The sequence below is a fragment of the Equus caballus genome, chromosome 2 (genome assembly GCF_041296265.1).
Source record: "Equus caballus isolate H_3958 breed thoroughbred chromosome 2, TB-T2T, whole genome shotgun sequence".
Lineage (NCBI taxonomy): Eukaryota > Metazoa > Chordata > Mammalia > Perissodactyla > Equidae > Equus > Equus caballus.
The window spans coordinates 21,307,696-21,327,374 of NC_091685.1; the positions used below are offsets into that span (position 1 = coordinate 21,307,696).

At 37.7% G+C, this 19,679-nt stretch overlaps 1 protein-coding gene and 1 long non-coding RNA gene across 8 annotated transcripts in view; one reads left to right on the forward strand and one right to left on the reverse strand.

Moving 5' to 3' along the window:
• The window catches only part of LOC111771495 (uncharacterized), a 25,120-nt gene extending 15,520 nt beyond the window's left edge, over positions 1-9,600 (forward strand). For both annotated transcript variants that reach the window (XR_011436464.1, XR_002805353.2), the window contains one exon: positions 9,142-9,600. This is a non-coding gene — a long non-coding RNA (uncharacterized lncRNA). The remainder of the gene's footprint in view (positions 1-9,141) is intronic.
• The window catches only part of AGO3 (argonaute RISC catalytic component 3), a 116,377-nt gene that overhangs the window by 8,626 nt on the left and 88,072 nt on the right, over positions 1-19,679 (reverse strand). For 4 of the 6 annotated variants that reach the window (XM_070260439.1, XM_023633487.2, XM_023633498.2 and 1 more), the window contains 5 exons: positions 16,937-17,131; positions 16,464-16,598; positions 13,269-13,370; positions 4,985-5,184; positions 1,094-4,413 (listed from right to left, as the gene is read on the reverse strand). In XM_070260439.1, the coding sequence (XP_070116540.1) occupies positions 4,305-4,413; positions 4,985-5,184; positions 13,269-13,370; positions 16,464-16,598; positions 16,937-17,131 (741 nt within the window). In that variant the 3' untranslated portion in view covers positions 1,094-4,304. Of the gene's footprint in view, positions 1-1,093; positions 4,414-4,984; positions 5,185-13,268; positions 13,371-16,463; positions 16,599-16,936; positions 17,132-19,679 lie in introns of those variants that run through there. The other 2 variants (XR_011436462.1, XR_011436463.1) reach the window with 1 other exon arrangement.

The following is a 19,679-nucleotide window of genomic DNA, read 5'->3' on the forward strand; positions in this document are numbered from 1 at the left end:
CCAAAATAAAGATGCCAAGCCAATGATGTCTTTTTACAGTTTAAGTGAATAAAGGGTAATTTAAGTAGCAAGTTACTGTTAGGGGCAACTTGTCTTTAAAGGTATTCAATAGGAGAACATCTAAGAGGATGAGTTAAGCAAATATTTAACTCAGGTTTAATGATACTGAATAAAAATTATACAGAGCTGACAGTTAAGCTTCTTGGAAAAACATTACCATCAAGTTTGAAATAGCAAGACTACAAAATATTCTAGCTGAATCCAAGTGGCTAGCTTCATGGATTTCATGAAAATCACTACCCTTGGCAAATTCCTGTTAGCCTCTGAAAAAACTCACCAAATTCCTTGAATAATGGTCTCTAATTCCTGGTTTATAATCCATCTAATTATTTCAGATCTATTACTGGCACTCTGAGTGTTCACTTTTTCTTTAAACACTGAGATCCTCTGCCAGCCGTTTCTATTGAATGGCAACTCAGATTTTATTTCCCTAGACATTCCTTAAGTCTGTCATGACTAAGCCTGTCATACTAAACTCCACTAGAGAATATACAAGTAAACATTAGGCAGTGGTGGGTCATCAGAGAATCTAGTTTGGAATACTAGTACAGGTCTTTAGAAGGCTAGGAGTCCCTATGTCAGAAGGTAGAGATGAATCTTTATCAAGTGCCTTCCGAAATACCCAGTACATTCCTACTAGAATCCCTTCTAGACTCTCTTCTAGGAAGAGAAATAAATTAATGGTTACAAACAGGAAGATTTCCATAGACAATATTTTTTCTGAGAAACTTGTTAAACGGTAAATATTAAGAAAAAATAGAGGGCATCTGTACTTCTGTGAAAATATGCCAAAAACCACTACTGAGGAGGTTGAGGTACCTTTTTTCAAAACTGCTAAAGTCAAAATCCACATTTCTAAAACAAAAGAGTATTCTGATATTAAATTGAAACTAAAATGGCAGCACCCATTGTTACCTTGATATTTCACGTTCTTAATCTTATTTAGGGAAAAAAAGGGGGTCTAACACTAGCCTTGAATCCTGCTCATCTCCTTATTGTTTAGTGCAGTAACTGTCAGAGTCTAGTGAATTAAATAAATATAGCAGCTACAGTATTATAAATGTATGGTCCTCAATGCCAGTAACTTGATACTCTAAGATAATAACATGTATCCGCACTTTACACAGACACATTTGCCATCCAGAATATACATTAAAACTCCCAACTCTTCACAGAAAGGTCACTATTGTGTTTCATGACCATTAAATTCAAAACAACCTTTTTTTAAAAAAAATAAAAAAGATCGGAATTCGACACCAGAAGTATAGTAATAATTAAAACAAATTTCAAAAAGTATTTGCCACTTAGACTTCTATGTTAAAATTCTAAGCACAAGATTTCTTGTAATTAGGTTTGATATACCAATTTATTAGTAAGCAAAACAGAAATACACTATACATACTCTTTCAAGTATGCTGAAACCTCAAACTTAACCTTAAACTAGCACTGTTGAAAGTCTAAGAAAGAAACCCCCCAAAAGAATTCACTTCAAAGGTAAAGCTTTATATTTAAAAAACCCTCTGTATTTCCTTCCAAATTGGCTTCACTATAGCACATGTGAAACTAAGTAACTGAAAATTAGGTAAAACAGTAAATAGGGAAAGGGTATCTACAGTGCTTCCCTGGGCCCTAAAGTTTCCCACATGAAACTGCAACTCTCACCGTTAAAGGAAGATGTTTTGCTCATACTGAGCAAGCACAGAGCAATCAAGTTTCTACCATCTAGGATATACTACTTTCTTCTCTTGCCGTTGTTCCTGACTATATTCAGTGAAATTTCAATGTTAAAAAACAACCAACCAACCAGAACCATGCTTACTAGGAATCTTTTTTAGGGGCAGGGTTGGGAGAAAAAATGTATATACTGTACAAATATTATCTCATGTAAAGAGCTTTGAAACAGTGTTGTAAATTGCATTTCAGACACTTCAATATAATAAACGTACAAAATACAGTACTTTCCTAGTTTTCTGGCAGAGGACAAAAGATTTCATACCTATTGGAGGACATGGGCTCAGATTTTAGGCTCAAAATACAGTAAATTGGCAATAAGAGTGGATTATAGGTAAGAGAGAAACTAAAGAGCTAATCCATTCATTTTCATGTGCAGATGGAATACTGAAAGGTTAAGAACAATGCCCACTGGAAACAATCTTTAACATCTATACTCTGAACCAGTGCAAAAACCAAAAAATTAAAATGCAATTTTCATGAGTTACAAAGTGCAAAGCTCCCCTGAATCCAATGTTACTGATGAACTCGGTCTTGACAGCTTTATAGTACTTTTTAATATCTTAACGTGAAGTCAGTAAAACAAAAGTTTTGCAAAACTTTTTTCCACATTTCAGTGATTTAACTCATTTAAAATTATCAAAGTCCTAACTTCCTTTGTCACCATAACCCTAATTTTAAAAGGAAAGTTACGATGATGATGTTAGCAAAAATGTTTTTAAAATATCATTTTAATTTTCCTGATTCATTTTAGTAAATGAAAATGGGCACCTAACCAGTATGATTCTTCAATAAACATGATCTATTTTCAAAGAATTTAAATATCTTCTAAATCTTAAGCTATTCACTGTCCTGCTTAAATCAAAATTCAACTTTATTTCTAATATTTAAGGTCAGACTCATTTAGGAAATTTAACTTCCTTCATTTTCATTATGATTTTTAAAAGACATGCTTTAAACTTGAAAATTACAAAACTTTCCTTCTGAAATTAAGGCTGTATTACTTTGCCCTTTTAAAATTATGGAGGTGCCTGTTTCTCCCACTTTCTGTGGTAAAGATGTCAGACACAGCTTTCCTTTAAAACTGCTTATTGCACTAAAAGATAGCAAAAAGAAGTTGTCAGTTCTTAAAATAAACATGATTATATTTCTATAAAAGATGTGGCCAATATGGTTCTATAATTATTAAAGCACTATTCTAATAAATATAAAAGAAAAGGAAGCTATACTTTAAAACACATACATATATGTTTATATATACACACACATATATATAAAAATATATATATATGAAAATCACATTAAGGTATGAGAGGCAGCAAGTAAACTAGCAAACAAAAAATTTTAAAAACCTCAACAACCCCCGCCCCTCCATCCAATTTCAGAGGCCACAACCCTACAGACTTCCAATCATTTAAAATATTTACCCTTTATAAAAGCTTTAAGGGATTTCCATGTATAACCCATAGAAACAGAAGGCTTTAGAATACATATCACTTATAGAGAGAAAGAGTTACAACTTCTGACAAGGTTTTATATTTATAGCAGCTTTAACAAACTCACTAAAGAAAAAGAATAGTTTAGGTTGCTACTGCTTATGTACACATTGCACAAATGGCAAATGTAAGTTCAGAGCAGGAGGGGGCAGACACACACTCTCACAAAAACAAATATATATATATAAAATAATTCTGTTTTTTAAGAAAGCACTATCAAGAGTTGAGGATTCAGAATTGTGTATGAGACAAGAGACAGGAGTAGGGTGTGCAAAATAAAAATTAAAATCTAGTTTGCCATGCTTCATATTCAAAGGAACCAGATACAGGAACATCTGAATGTCACTGATAGCATTAGGAAAAAAAATGTAGGTGGTGAAGGCAAGGCAGGTCGAGAAAGAAAGAAAAGTCGTGATGGGGGAATAAGAGGGAAAGAAAGTTCCCCAATGGAATGAACTATAAAATATATACATAGACACATATATATCTATTATCAATGTAGATCCAGATATATATGCATATGAAGTATGCATGTATATATTTAAAATATACATAGATACCTTTTACAAGAATACATGAATGCACGTTATTTTTTTTGCACACATAATTGTGAACAATCACTTTGATTATTCATGTAGGTGTGTGTTTTTTTTTTAAAACCATCATTTTCTTTTTCTTTACTTTTTTTGCAAAGATAGTTGTGCTGCCAAGCAACTTGAGGTAAAGGCATTAAAAGGGTTAGACTACAAGAAAGTGAAAACAAAACAACTGCGATACTTCCTACAGGAGACCGCACAAAAAAGCAGTTGGCTGGTTTCATATTGCATAATGGTGCTGTGTTCCTTGATGAAGTAAACAATCTTCCTTGCATCAACATAAAGATCAGACCCTGGCCCCCAAACAGTGTTGGTTTCTGTATGGTTGGAGGCATCACCACTCAACTGACTCCACTGGAAACATACGTTGTATGTCGATTCATCTTTCGGTTCTTCCTCTCAGAGAACATTCTTGGACTTTTTAAGCAAAGTACATTGTGCGTAAGGTATCTTGGTGAATCTGTACAGCCTTGGCAAGAGCTTGTGGATCTCGCCCATTGCTCTGTCCTGAAACGTGGCTTCCTTCAGCACTGTAAGACAAGCGGCAATGAACACAAAAACAAACCCTATGCTGATGTAGTAATTCTGAAAAACATTATTTGTTGTAGAAAATTTCAAAAATATTAAAGAAAACAGAGGCTAGTATAATGAACTTCCACATGACTATCACCTAGCTTCAATAATTATTAACTCAAGGCCAATTTTGTTTTACTTTTCTCACCTCCCCAGGATTATTTAGAAGTAAATTCCAGACATTCTATCATTTTGTCTGTATATGTCACTTTTATTATCAATAATCTCTCCTTTGAATTAATTTTGTAAAGCAACTAAATCACTATATCATTCTATTACTAAGAAGCCTAGCCTGCACATTTTAATGGGAACCCTTATCTGGGGGCAGTCAGTTCTGACTATCATTGTTTTTCATATGGATCACTGACTCCTCTAATAGCTTGTGGAACTTTAATACTAAATGGCTGTGCTTTATGGCAAATAGAGAGGCACATACATGGAAACAAAGAAATTTCCCAAGAAAATTCTAACATGCAGACCATGTTCAGATTTGGGTGAGAATCTGTATCTGTTTAGCTTTTATATTACCTGTCATGTTCTTTGTCCACGAGATGATATCTGGCTCTAAATGCCACCAGGTGAGCGTAATACGCTGGTGCAGGTATAGAAACAGATCGTGTACAGCGCACATAAGTGTGGCAGAGCTGGTAAGTCAGCAGCTGAAGTTCATCTGCAGTAAAGCAGTTATCATCCCATAAAACATGATAGTGTGAAGGACGGCTGGTACCCTACAGAGAAAGCAATGGCATAGTCTATTGATTTCTAAACTTTTAAATAAATATTCAGCACAGACTAAGTTATATTAAAAACCAGCTTTGTACATTAGTAAAACATATTCTAATTTAATAATCAATTAAAGAACACTTAGTTGATTCTGAGTATATATCCAAAAGAAGTGAAAGCAGAGATTGGAACAGATATCTGCACACCCATGTTCAAAGCAGCACTATTCGCAATAGCCAAAGGTGGAAACAACCAAGTATCCATTGACGGGTGAAGGAAGAAACAAAATATGGTGTGTGTGTATATATATATATATATATATATATATAATGAAATATTATTCAGTCTTTAAAAAGGAAGAAAATTCTGACACATATTACAACACAGATGAACTTTGATGACATTATGCTAAATGAAATAAAACAGTAACAAAAAGACAAATATTGTATGATTCTCTTATATAAGGTACCTGGAATAGTCAAATTCATAGAAAGTGAATGGTGGTCACCAGGGGCCAGGGGAAGGGAGGGAAAGGAGTGTATGTAATGCGTAAAGAGTGTCAGGGAAGATAAGTTCCAGAGATAGATGGTGGTATGGCTGCACAACAACATGAATGTACTTAACGTGACAGAAGTGTACACTTAAAAATGGTTAAAATGGTGAATTGTATGTTACATATATTTTACCATAATAAAAAAATCCAGCACATTTAGTTGAGCTCTTCTGTACTATGTTATTATGGATTCAAAGAAAAAGTCAAAGGTTTCCCGTTTTTTGGAGAATATAATTTAGTAGAGGAGGAGAGGAGACAGAGCATCTACAATTATAAAGCAACTAATAAAGGGCTATAGTAGTACTGGCACTTAGTCCTTTATGAGAATACCAAAGGAAGTAATTGTGGGGGTAAGCCTGGGGGTACACAAGGGAGGAATGAGCGGGACTTGGCCTTTTTTGGGCAAGGAAGGGTGAGGAGACACTAGAGAATGAACAGCCTTAACAAAAGGACAGGAGACATAACATTTCATGGCGTATCTGGGGAATAGTTAATAGACTAGTATGAACAGAGTATGGTGCATGAGAGGAACAAGATGAAGTTGAAAAGAAAGTTGCGAATCAGACTGAATCACATGCTTAGGCATTTGGACTTTCACCAGTAGGTGGCAGGGAGGCACTGCACAGTTTTGCTTTATTTTATTTTGTTTTTGAGGAAGATTAGCCCTGAGCTAATATCCGCTACCAATCCTCCTCTTTTTGCTGAGGAAGACTGGCCCTGAGCTAACATCTGTGCCCATCTTCCTCTATTTTACATGTGGGACGCCTGCCACAGTGTGGTTTGATAAGCTATGCGTAGGTCCATGCCTGGGGTCTGAACTGGCGAACCCTGGGCTGCCGAAGCACAGCGCGCGAGCTTAACGGCTACGCCACAGGGCCAGCCCCCTGCACAGTTTTTTTAACAGGAGATTTTTTAGTTGTGATGAGACTGGGGTTTTATAAAAGCAACAACAGCAATAATACTGAGGATGGATTAGACACCTGAAGAGACTGAAAGCAAGAGGAGCGGTTAGGAGGCTGTTGCATTAGTTCTGGTGCAAGATGATAAAAGTATGAACTAAGGAAATGCCAGTGGCAAAGGAGAAAGATTAGCTCATACTTTAATAAATATTTGTTTGAGTATCATCTGTCAGACTGTGCAAGATTTGGGGGATAAAATTCAAATTATTACTAAATCCTACCTCCCCCAAGTTATTTGTTTATAATGCATATATAATATATTGTACATCCACACATTCAATATTTACTGAACACTCACCATATGCCATGTCCTGTATCTGGTATTGGGCACACAGTAACGAATAAGACACATGCTCCAGTAATGAGACAGATAATACATACATAAAACCATCATAAATTAGGCTATCAAGAGAATTAAAATGTAGGATAGCATGGAAGACTATGTCTGTGCCTTCTTTAGACTGGGTTGTCAGGGAGGGTCTATCTTTCTGATGAGGAGACATGGAAGTGAGCTCTGAATGATAAGGAGGGCTTGTCAGATCAGAGGGAAGAGCATTTCAGGCACAGGGAAGAGAGGGGGCAAAAGTCCTAACTATACGCAATTCATTCAGTGTGCTATCATCACCATGTTAGCCCCTAACTATACGCAATTCATTCAGTGTTCTATCATCACCATGTTAGTCCCAAACACCATCATCTTTTGCCTCGACTATGTTAACAGATTCCTAATTGATGTCCCCAATACCGTTCTTAATCCCCAGTAATCTGTACTTCAATAAGAGTGAATTTAAACTCCCCTCAACACACACCTAATTATGTTAGTGTCCAGTTTAAATCCTTTTAATGGCTTTCCAATGCACTTAACACTAAAATCCAAGTCCTTATCTTCACCCAACAAGGCCTACATGATCCAGCCCGGGCTACCTTTTTAACCTACTCTTTTTGAAGACTAGCCCCGAGCTAACTACTGCCAATCCTCCTCTTTTTGCTGAGGAAGACTGGCCCTGGAAGACCATGCCCATCTTCCTCTACTTTATACGTGGGACGCCTACCACAGCATGGCTTTTGCCAAGCAGTGCCATGTCCGCACCTGGGATCTGAACCCGCGAAGCCTGGGCTGCCGAGAAGCAGAACGTGTGAACTTAACCGCTGGGCCACCGGGCCGGCCCCTTAACCTACTCTTACGCTGCAGTAGCAGTCTCTATTTGATTCCTCAATGGATAAAAATTTTTCCACCAAAAGGGCTTGTACACGTGCCTCTGGCAGGAATTCTCTTCCCCATTCTTGGCTTGGTTAACTCCTACTCATTCCTTAAGATCTCACCTTAAATATCATTTCTCAGGGAAGCTTTTTGTGATCTCTCAATCTAAATCAGGTCCCCACTAAAATCTCTCTTCCTATCTTCACTTTTCCTTTATTGCATTTATCCCAGTTAATAAATATATATGTGAGATTACTTACTTAATATGTCTTCCCCAATAAACTAAAAGAGGAAGGGATTGGCTTTATTTGCTCACTGTGAATACCTAGTATCAATACCTATCTCCTAAGAGGTACAAAATAAATATCTGTTCATTGAATGAATGAGTAGCCTCTGCCTTTTGGGACCTTATAGACTAGTGGAAGGGGGAGAGAAACAAAAGCCTGGTTACAATGCTGTGTAATAAGTGCAAGAAAGAGGTATGCACAGAGTGCTCTGGCAGTGCAGAGGAGGGTCATTTGCCTTGGGGAAGAATACAAGAAAGGAGTTGGGAGAAGGATCTGGGAGGAATTGATGTCTGGGATGAGTCTTAAAGGATGAGAAAGAATAAGTTAGAGAAGGAATACTTAAGGTAAGGGAGCAGCATGGGCAGGATAGAGTTAGAACTACCTGAAGGTAGTTTAGAATGGCTGCAGCTTTGTGTTTATGTGTGTTTGTGTATGTGAAAGAGAGGAGAGGGTCATAGAGAGAGGAGGTGAAAAAGAGAGGGAAGGAGGAGGAGGGAAGAATGGGAGAAAAGAGTGAGAGAGACACACACTGAGGGCGCAGCAGAAGTGAAGGGAGTAGGATAGGACATATTGGGAATTGAGTTATACGCTGTCCTAAGAAGATAAAACTTCACCTTCAATGGATATGGAGCACTAAGTGGATGAGTGATAGGGTCGTATCTATGTTTTAGTTAATCTGATGGAGAAGAAACTAAACGAGGGCACTTAAGGATCATTTTGCAATTTTATAGAAAAGTAATAATGAGACTTGGAACTAAGCAGGGAAGGTGAGAATAAGAAAAAGGGATAGGTCTGGGAGTGAGAAGGTAGATTCTATAGGGTTGAGGGATTCATGAGATCAAGGTGGTAGGTGACAAGGTGTGGTCAAAGACAACTTCAGGGTCTAGAAATTAGGAGAAAAATTGTGTGTTTAAAAAGAGATTGCAAATGAATAAACATTATTTGAATTTAAAATGTTAAAGGGTTCATGGAAGAATAAGAACCAAATCAAGAAAAGAACAGAAGGGGAAAATGACAGGTAGAAGAAAAATATGCAGTGGAAGCCAAATGGGAGACGGTTTCGATGAAGAGTCAGATGCTGCAGAGATCAAGGAGCAACAGTGGTGGCACAGAAGGCAGGCTGCTGTAAGTTGATGAGGAAACAGCATGTGTAATCTTTTTTCTTCTTAATGTAAACATTTTATAGAAATATAGAGAGATAAATACATGGACCATAAGTGTACACATTGATGAATTTTCACAAAGTGAACATGTCCATGAACCCAGCACCCAAATCAAGAAATTAACTGCAACCGCAAAGCCCCTCTGCGCCCTCTCCTGCTCACTACCCTTTCTACTCTGTTCCTAGTAAACTGACTTCTAACATCATAGATTAGTTTTGCCTGTTTTTGAACTTTATAATAAATAGTATTGTAAGCGTGTACCCTTTGGGTTTAGCTTCTTTGGTTTGACATTGTGTTTGTGAAATTCATAGATATTATCGCATCATTCTCATTGCTGTACAGTGGTCTGTTGTATACATATACACTATTTATCCAATCTATTGATTGTGAGGCGTTTGAATTGTTCATAGTTTTTCACTATTATGACCAGTGCTACTATGAACATTAACATACGATCCTTTGGTGAACACAGATACGCATTTCTGTTGGTTATCTTGCAGTGGAAATCCTGGCTTATAGAGTATGCATATATTTAAATTTAGTAAATAATGCCAGACAGTTTTCAAAGATGTTCATTTTAATTTATACTCCCACGAGCACAGTATAAGAGTTCTAGTTGCTCTATATCCTTACTACTGTTTGTCTTTTTTAAAATTTCAGCCATTCTGATGGGTGTGTTTAGGGTGTTCTTTGAAGAATAGTTTGGTGACAAACGGGAGAAAGACATAAGGCAATGACTTAAAGGAGAACAGCAAGATTTTAGGATGGGGATAACTACAAGCTAAGGGAATAGAATCAGAAGCTTAGAAGAGACTAAAGATATAAGAAAGGATAACCGGTAAACTAAGGGAAACTTAAGGCAGGCAACAGCAAGTGAGACCAATACTACAGGTTGACTCTCCTGTGAGAGAGGAGGGAAGAAAGTAGGCAAGACAGACAATATAATTTCTTAGTGAGGTAAAAGGAAGGGGTCATGTGCTGAGTGTTGGAGCAATACACCAAGTTTAGGGACTGTTGGAAAATGGTAATCAGAGCTATGAAAGAGGAGTCAAAGGATTGTTGAAAAACAGTGAAGGATATCTTTGAAATTTTGGTGATTCATATTAGGAAATTATAATTTACGGCACTGCCTACTCTGACTCCTCAACTGGGAGCATTTCTCCATTCAGGAGAATTCCCTTTGGTGGGTCGGGGTGGTCACATGCTCCACCCAGTTAACACATTTCTAAACAGTATGTCGAATGGGATTTATTTTTCTTGCTATCCTGGAATTCCAACTATGGCCCAAAGCAGAGGACTAAGGGTGCTAAGCATCTTACATTCTAAAGAGCTACCAAACTTTGAAGCCAGCCCCCTTCCTTCAAGGGCTCACTGAGAGGAGCCAGTTCAGGACAGGTCTCACCATCAATTCCCCGGCTCTGGCCTCTTGCATCTTATCCCTACTCACTCAATATAGGAAGAGGGTGATTGGGGGTTTTGTGAAAATATGGAATTTTAGTTGTGAGGAAACGCACACTCTCCCCCCTTAAAGGGGGACTCCAAGAAAATCAGTTATAAAGATGAGAAACTTCTAGAAAGGGAGACTATCATCTCATTCCCTAACTGGATATTTCCTGAGCTCAGAGTCCATAGGCCCACTCTGCCAACTCCATAGACCCAGAGTGGTGAGAGTTCTTGGAAGCAGTTTTGGGAGCCAAAAGAATGAATGTGAGTGGAGGCACAGGAGCCATGAAGCCATGCAATGGGATACCTAACCTAAAGGAGCTGGAGTCTATACCAATGAAGAGGCCAAAGCAAGACAGTGCTGCCCTTTGAGGGTCCTCAGCTCCACAGCTAAGGCATCAGAAAGAATCAGAATGGACTACTGAAAAGCTTGTGTTACCGCCCCCCCCCCCCCCCCCCCCCCCCACTGAGATGCTGGCAGTCAGTGATACCAGATGAGTTAGAGTCCTAGAAGGAGGAGAGGAAGGAGGCATCTCAGAGGCAACCCATGGTCCCTTCTTCTACTTAAAGCTATTGGGAGTGAAGCTCTAGCCTGCCCCGGGCAGGTGCAGGGTAGAAGGGAGGAGTCAAGTTTTGACTTGACTTGTAAATTTAAGTTTAAAAAATGAATGGAAATTTTACTGCAAAATTAAATGAGGAGGGAAGGAAATGGGGCTAAGCTGTAAACACCAGTAAGACCAATAAAAGTATCAAAAAGTTATGGAATTTGGCCAAAATGTCATTAAAGGATCTATTACTCACTGGTAAAATTAAAAGTAGTATTATGAAAAAATAATCTCTTATACTGATTAGAAGTGATTGGGTTTTTAATTTTAGCTGGTAAAAAACAAGAGTCCTTTTTCTCTTTAAAGATTGGCACCTGAGCTAACAACTGTTGCCAATCTTTTTTTTTCTTCTGCTTTTTCTCTCCAAATCCCCCCAGTACATAGTTGTATATTTCAGTTGTGGGTAAGACTCCTTTCTTTGATCTCAGAGAAGTTTGAAAATTCCAATAAAAGCTAAGATGTTTAAAGAACCATCTTTAGTCCCTGTGAAATATTCCTGGTTATTTGCTGACTCGAGCAAAGTTTCAACTCAGTGTCCCAAAGGGAAATTGGTCCCTGAAGTCTCTGGTTAAATACACGGGGGAAAATAATTCCTGTCCTTGAGATTCATAATGACCATCTGCATATGAATGGTATCCAAAAGTTCTAGATTAAAAAAATGTTTAAGCAGCACTTCCAAAATTTATTTGAACAGAAAATCTTTTTTTCTCCTCTGTGATACTTATTAAAAAGTCATAACAGTAGTGTTCCTTGAGATACATGGATGGTAATACTAGGTTAAAATATTTACTCCAATGATAGAGATTTTATCTCTAGAAGGTACTTTTAACTTTTTTTTTTGATGAAGATTAGCCCTGAGCTAACTGCTGCAAATCCTCCTCTTTTTTTGCTGAGGAAGACTGGCCCTGAGCTAACATCCATGCCCATCTTCCTCCACTTTATAAGTGGGACGCCTACCACAGCATGGCTTGCCAAGCGGTGCCATGTCCGTACCTGGGATCCGAACCGGTAAATCCCGGGCCGCCGAAGCAGAATGTGTGAACTTAACTGCTGCACCACCGGGCCAGCCCCTACTTTTAACTTTGTTTTGCTAAGTGACTGTTATCACCCACGATGAAAATGTACAACACTGATTTTAAAGAGGAGCAGATACAAGAATACAGATAAGTGAGTGGGACAATAATTTTAAAGCTGCAGAGTGAAACTGGGCTCAGTATATTTGCGACATATAAAGCTTTAAGATACAGCTGTACAGTAAGGTACATCTTCCTGAAATTTCTATTTTAATCTACGGCAAGTAACCTAAAATAGTTTTGGGCTACATTTTCTCAGACACCCCAAGAATGTGGATTCATTTTCTGCTGCTGAAAAGTTTAAGCAGCACTGAATTAAAGCTTATGTTCTACTAGGTATAGCTGACAAATTAACAGAGAGATTTTCTGAAGAGAATGAGACTCTTAAAATTATTTAACTGAAACTTAAAAGCTGTAATTCTACAATTAAACTCTTCCACATGCTGAATATCTGCTAATATATGTCAAAGTTTTCTATGAAGTATTATTACCAAAAAGAAGCATACATCAAAGGAATAATCAGGTATTTAAAAATTCTTTTGAAGTATTAGGTTAAATTAAGGACCTAGTTTAAGGAGATTCATTCTATTAAACTACTTATATCCTAGTATTTTCATAGAAATAAACCCCTCTAAAGGTAAGGCAGGGGAAGAAATTTATTTACTGAGTTTCATCTAATTTCACGTGGAAATAATTTGGAGTGCAGAGAAGAGTATTTCTTTCTCTTTTTTCTGAGATTTAAAAAAAATATATGTAAGAACGGAAGTTCCTGAATTACAACATTTCACCCGATGTGTAGGCTTACCTGTATTCCAGCATGGCTACAGAGGTAAAAGTCAAACTCATACGGATGTGTAATATCGGTATCAACTGTTGTTCCAGCTGGGATATTGCCACTTCTTCCGACCTAGATTTGTTTGATCAAAGTTCAAACAACAAGACAAAGGTAAAGACCGGGTCTGAAAGCACTTAAAAAAAAATGTATAAGTATATAAGCTGATCCCATGTTTCATTACTTTCAGCTTAAAATATTACTTAAGCAGGCCTTAAGAGCAGAGCTTATTCTAGTCCTGGTTCCTATTCTTAAATGTTGCTGAAAAAAAGAGCTGATAAAACAACGAGTTATTAGTCTCTACTGATGCTTAGCTGGTAGTTAATCCCAGTATGGGTGGAAGACTTAAATAAATTTTTTTTTTTGGCTGAGGAAGATTTGCCTTGAGCTAACATCTGTGCCAATCTTCTTATATTTTGTATGTGGGTCACCACCTCAGCATGGCATGAGTGGTATAGGTCCATGCCTGGGAACCAAACCAGGGCCACCAAAGCTGAGTGTGCCAAACTTAACTACTAGGCCACAGGGCTGGCCCAAGCATTTTTTTTTGGCTGAGGAAGATTCATCCTAAGCTAACATCCACTGCCAATCTTCTGCTTTCTTTTATGTGAGCTGCCACCATAGCATGGCCACTGACAAATCAGTGATGTAGGTCCATGCCCGAGAACCATTTGTATGGGGAGGGCCAGCCCGGTGGTGTTGGTGTTAAGTTCATGTGCTCTGCTTTGGTGGCCCAGGGTTCGCAGGTTCAGATCCTGGGCACGGATCTAGCACCAGACATCAAACCATGCTGTGGTGGCATCCCACGTACAAAACAGAGGAAGACTGGGACAGATGTTAGCTCAGGGTGAGTCTTCCTCAAGCAAAAATAGGAAGATTGGCAACAGATGTTAGCTCAGGGCCAACCTTCCTCACACAAAAAACATACCAAAAAACAAAAAACCATTTGTATGGGGAAACCAAAGCTCAGGAATATAAAATAATTTGCCCAATAGTATACAATAAAGGGCAGAAGTGGGAGTCAAACATGGAAAGGACTGCAAAGAAAATTTCATACTAGCAGTTTCAACATCTTATAAGGAAACAGACATCATGATTTCCTCTGAGTAGATACGATGTAAAGGAAATGGTTTGAAATTCCTGATAATGAAAGGCTCCTAATAAAACATTTTAAAATGCATATGTATACTCACCTCCACCTCCTTATTCCTAACACATTAAAATCATTAACAATAAGCAGAGGTTAACAAGGCTAGCAAATCAGAATCTATTTTACCGACTCAGACATTGTTTCTGCCATGTGAAGGACGTGGTGGCTTGAGTTACAGCTGTGTGGACCAATGAACTAGACTTTACTGAGCATAAAACAAAGAAAACAGTTCCTAATCTACTAAATTATGCCTATTCTTAACACACAAATCTCCGAATTAATATAAATATAAAAAGTTTTACTCTATTTAGAGAGGCAGCAGAATGCCTGGGTTCATATCACAGCTCCACCAGTTTCTAGTTATGCGATCTAGAGCACAGTATTTTACCTCAATGTGCCTCTGGCTCCCTCATTTCTAATTATCTCTCATCTGTAATTAGTAGTACTATTTAGAGCAAAGGTGACAGAGAAGCAAACAAATGATGGATTGGCATGACTAAAATCAGATATTTATTAATCATTAAATCTAACTTACCTGTTCCTAATTTTACCTTTGAAGAAATCTTTGGTTTCCAAGGTATGGAAATGTACCTAGTAATTTGGGGTCAAAGGCCTGTAACAACCTGGAGGCCATATTAAAACTATCACCACTGCTATTAGAGACGTAGTATAGAACAGTGATTAAAAGCACTCTGGAGCCAGACTGACTGATTTGAGCCTTAGCTCTACCAACTACTAGCTTTGTAACCTTGGGAGGTTACTTAACCTCCATGTGCCACAGTTTCCTCCTGTGGAAAATGGAGATAATAATAGTAAGCATCTTAATGTGTTTGTGAGGATTAGATGAGTTAAATTTATAAAAAATATCTAGACCAATGTCTGCTATTATTATTCCTTTCTCTGTATTACTACTACCATCACCACCAATCTACAGCTAGCTAACCTTTATTGAGTGCATAGTATGTGCCGAACACTATTCTAAGTGCATTACATATTATAATTCATTTAATCCTCTCAACAATTCAAATAAGGTAAATAATATTATCCAAACCTTGCTGAGAAAGAAACAAGCACAGAAATGTTAAGCTACTTGCCCAAAGTTACACAGTGAGTGTAACCAAAGACCAAATACAAGATCATTTCTCTCTCTCCATCTTTTCCATTGAACCCCTTTCCCAGCGAACACTGACACTTGCAATCCTCAGATTTCTCTGCTTCAAGGTTTGCAGGATACGGGCAGAGCACTGGAAATGACAGCAAGAGCTACCTGCCTATGTTGCACACAGACAAGACGACAGATTTCCCTAGGTATTTATACCTCCCTCCTCTTCCTGATTATAAAAATACATACTCACATTATAAAATACAGAAGACAATTCTGGGCATGTTAAAGCAAGCATTGTTTAAAAGTTAGTTTGCATGAATTTCCGCTATCACTCTAGAAAGTCCCTAGCTTTAAAAAAAACTAATTTTTATAAGATATTTTAAAAAGAGAACATACCTTTTTCTTCTGAACATTTAAGAAAAATATGAACAGAGAGAACAATTTTAAAACTATGAGTGTCTTCACAAAAACAAAAAAGGGGCTGGCCCAGTGGCGTAGTGGTTAAGTTCGTACTCTCTGCTTGGGCGGCCCAGGGTTTGCCAGTTCAGATCCGGGGTGTGGACCTACGCACCGCTTATCAAGCCATGCTGTGGCAGGCGTTCCACATATAAAAAGTAGAGGAAGATGGGCATGGATGTTAGCTCAGGGCCAATCTTCCTCAGCAAAAAGAGGAGGATTGGCAGTGGATGTTAGCTCAGGGCTAATCTTCCTCAAAAAAAAAAAAAAAAAAAAAAAGAAGAAAACAAAAACACAAAAGCATTAACGGGATTTTGAACATTTAAAGTGGTACTAAGCAGAAATGTGCTACTATATATTAGAATTTCTGCTGTTGCAGGAAGCCTTTGTTAAGTGCTCTATGAACTATGTTAGATAAGGTTGGCTTATCATAGTATTAAAACAGACGTAAGATTACCCGTTCTGTCCTATCAGCACAAAATAATCGAGTGTGATGTCTCTTCTGAACTACAATATAGGTTATTCCAGGTTGATAGTCTTTCTCCAAACTGATGCAGGCTTCTCGAATGGCTAGTAGTTCATAATATAATACCTAGAGAAGATGAAATAGAAAGAGTTGATATAGCCAGCTGTTCTCTTATACATACTTCAAAGTAAGATAATGATTTAGCTTCAGGATTTAGTAATGTCATCACTTTACACCTAAATAGACCTCTCTTTTCCATCTTAACTATTATGAGAGCATGGTCTTAGCAATCAAGGCTTATACATCCATAGTAAACATGTTAAAAGGGAAAATCTAAGGAAGCATCATATTTTGACTTTAGGAATTCTTAACTTAATTAAGACTTCTAAATTCAGAACGAGACACCATATTATAAACCCAGTATCTGATTTAACCAAAGTATGCTGAGATCCCAGGCAACCAACCTGCCTAAACTGTCCCTCTGAAACACCATCCCGATAAAAGATGATACGAGTAGGTTTGAACCGAGTTGACTTATAAAACTGAATGAGAAGTTCTCGGACCATGGAGGCCAAGTCCTGGATGATCTCCTGTCGGGGTCTCTGAACTCTTACTGTAGCACAGTATCTGCTTGGGTGGGCATCCATACTACCTACAACCTAGGTTGGAAAAAGTAAAGAAACACAAAAATTAAGATAATCCAAACTACAAGAATATAAATTTTACCACAATAAAAAAAACTGAAAAAAAGAACATGGATTTCATTTAAATTTGTATTTTATTATAATCTTCCTATTTATCACTGTTCATTTTGAGAGTAATCAAACACAGATAATTCCCAGTGAAGAAGAGAATAAAAGACCTAATATAGGGTCAAAAACTATTTTCCTATAAGTAGGCTGCACTTTACTTTTAATAATTAGATTTAAATTTATAGATGTTGCTGGTGGACCTAGAGATTACTAAGGAAAGAGACATAAGGAAAATAAAAGAAAGGAGGTAAGGTAAAAAGAGGACTCAACCAAACCTTTGATTTCGCTCTCTCTCTTACACTTTAGCAAACCACCCCAGAAGCCAGGCTTAAGACTTTGATATCATCTTGGAACTGTTATGCTTCATAAATTTTAAAAGAATTTTTCTGGGCCCAGGCCCGTGGCTGAGTGGTTAAGTTCGCATGCTCTGCTGAGGCAGCCCAGGGTTTTGCTGGTTCGAATCCTCGGTGCGGACATGGCACTGCTCATCAGGCCATGCTGAGGCGGCGTCCCAGATGCCACAACTGGAAGGACCCACAACTAAGAATATACAACTATGTACCAGGGGGCTTTGGGGAGAAAAAGGAAAAAAATAAAATCTTACAAAAAAAAAAAAAAAAAAGAACTTTTCTCATTGAAATGTCCTTCAACCAGAAGGCTTGAATCTATAGTCAGTCTTAATGTCTTAAATTTGTGTTCTGTACCTGTTCCTCAGAGAAGTTAATCTTGGCTTTGAGAATTACTCTTAATTTTCCTCTTTCTATGTCTCTTTAAATATTGTTATGTGTTTGGAGCAGGGGGAACTTTGAAACATGATCTCTGGAACCCAAATATTTTTATTTTTTAATTTTATTTATTTTTCTTTTTGAGGAAGATTAGCCCTGAGCTAACATTTGCTGTCAATCCTCCTCTTTTTGCCAAGGAAGACTGGCCCTGAGCTAAAATCCATGCCCATCTTCCTCTACTTTATATGTGGGATGTCTACCACAGCATGGCGTGCCAAGTGGTGCCACGTCCACACCTGGGATCCGAACTGGTGAACCCTGGGCCACTGAAGGGGAACATGCGCACTTAACCGCTGCGCCACTGGGCCAGCCCCTCGAATATTTTTAAAATGTCTACTACACATCATTCTGATCAGACCCTAGGCTGAGAACCAGCTGGTCAGTGCTTCAAGCTTCTCTTTCTTTTAGGGTACTATTTATACCAAAGTCATGCCTCAAAAATGGAACTCTGGGGGCCGGCCTGGTGGCGCAGTGGTTAAGTGCACATGTTCTGCCTCTCGGTGGCCTGGGGTTCGCTGGTTCGGGTCCCGGGTGTGGACATGGCACTGCTTGGCACACCATGCTATGGTAGGCGTCCCACATATAAAAGGTAGAGGAAGACAGGCACGGATGTTAGCTCAGGAAGAGGCTTCCTCAGCAAAAAGATGAAGACTGGCAGTAGTTAGCTCAGGGCTAATCTTCCTCAAAAAAAGAAAAAAGGTTCATTGCAGCATTATCTACTGTACCCAAGACATGGAAACAACCTAAGTGTCGAATGAATGGATAAAGAAAATGTGGCATATACATACAATGGAATATTATTCAGTCATAAAAAGAATGAAATCTTGCCATTTGTGACAACATGGATAGACTTGATTGCATTATGCTAAGTGAAATAAGTCAGACAGAGAAAGACAAATACTATATGATCTCACTTATATGTGGAATCTAACAAAACAAAACAAAATCAACTAACCTCCTAGATACAAAGAACAGACGGGTGTTTGCCAGAGGTTGGTGGTGGGTGATAAAGTGAAAGGGTAAAGGGAGTCAAAAGGTACAAACTTCCAGTTATAAAAGTCCTAGGGATGTACTTTACAGCATGGTGACTATAGTTAATAATACTGTATTGCATATTTTAAGGTTGCTAAGAGAGTAAATCTTAAAAGTTCTCATTAAAAGAAAAAACATTGTTCGTAACTGTGTATGGTGACAAATGTTAACTAGACTTATTGTGGTGATCATTTTGCAATTACACAAATATCGAAACATTATGTTGTATACCTGAAATTAATGTAATGTTATATGTCAATTACACCTCAATTAAAAATAAATAAATAAATAAATAAAAACAGTACTTCAAAAGAGTTTCTAATTTCGTGTCAGTATTTTAAATGTCTTACTTACCTGAAACCAAAATATGGAAAATTTTTACATTTTTCTTCTGTGGGTCAGATTAGAAAATAATCAAGAGTTTTTAAAAAGATAAGCTAGAACTTCTCTACTTATTTATGTACATGGGTTGTATCTGCTTTTTCTTTATCTTCTATATGGAAAACAAAGGAAAAAAAAGAGCTCTGACCATTTCTTTCCCCTGAATGGTATCTCACTACTAAAAAACAAATCCATATCCCTTCTGATGGCACAGAAAGCCTCACGAAAGCTTCCTAGCCTCACAGCCTGCTATACTA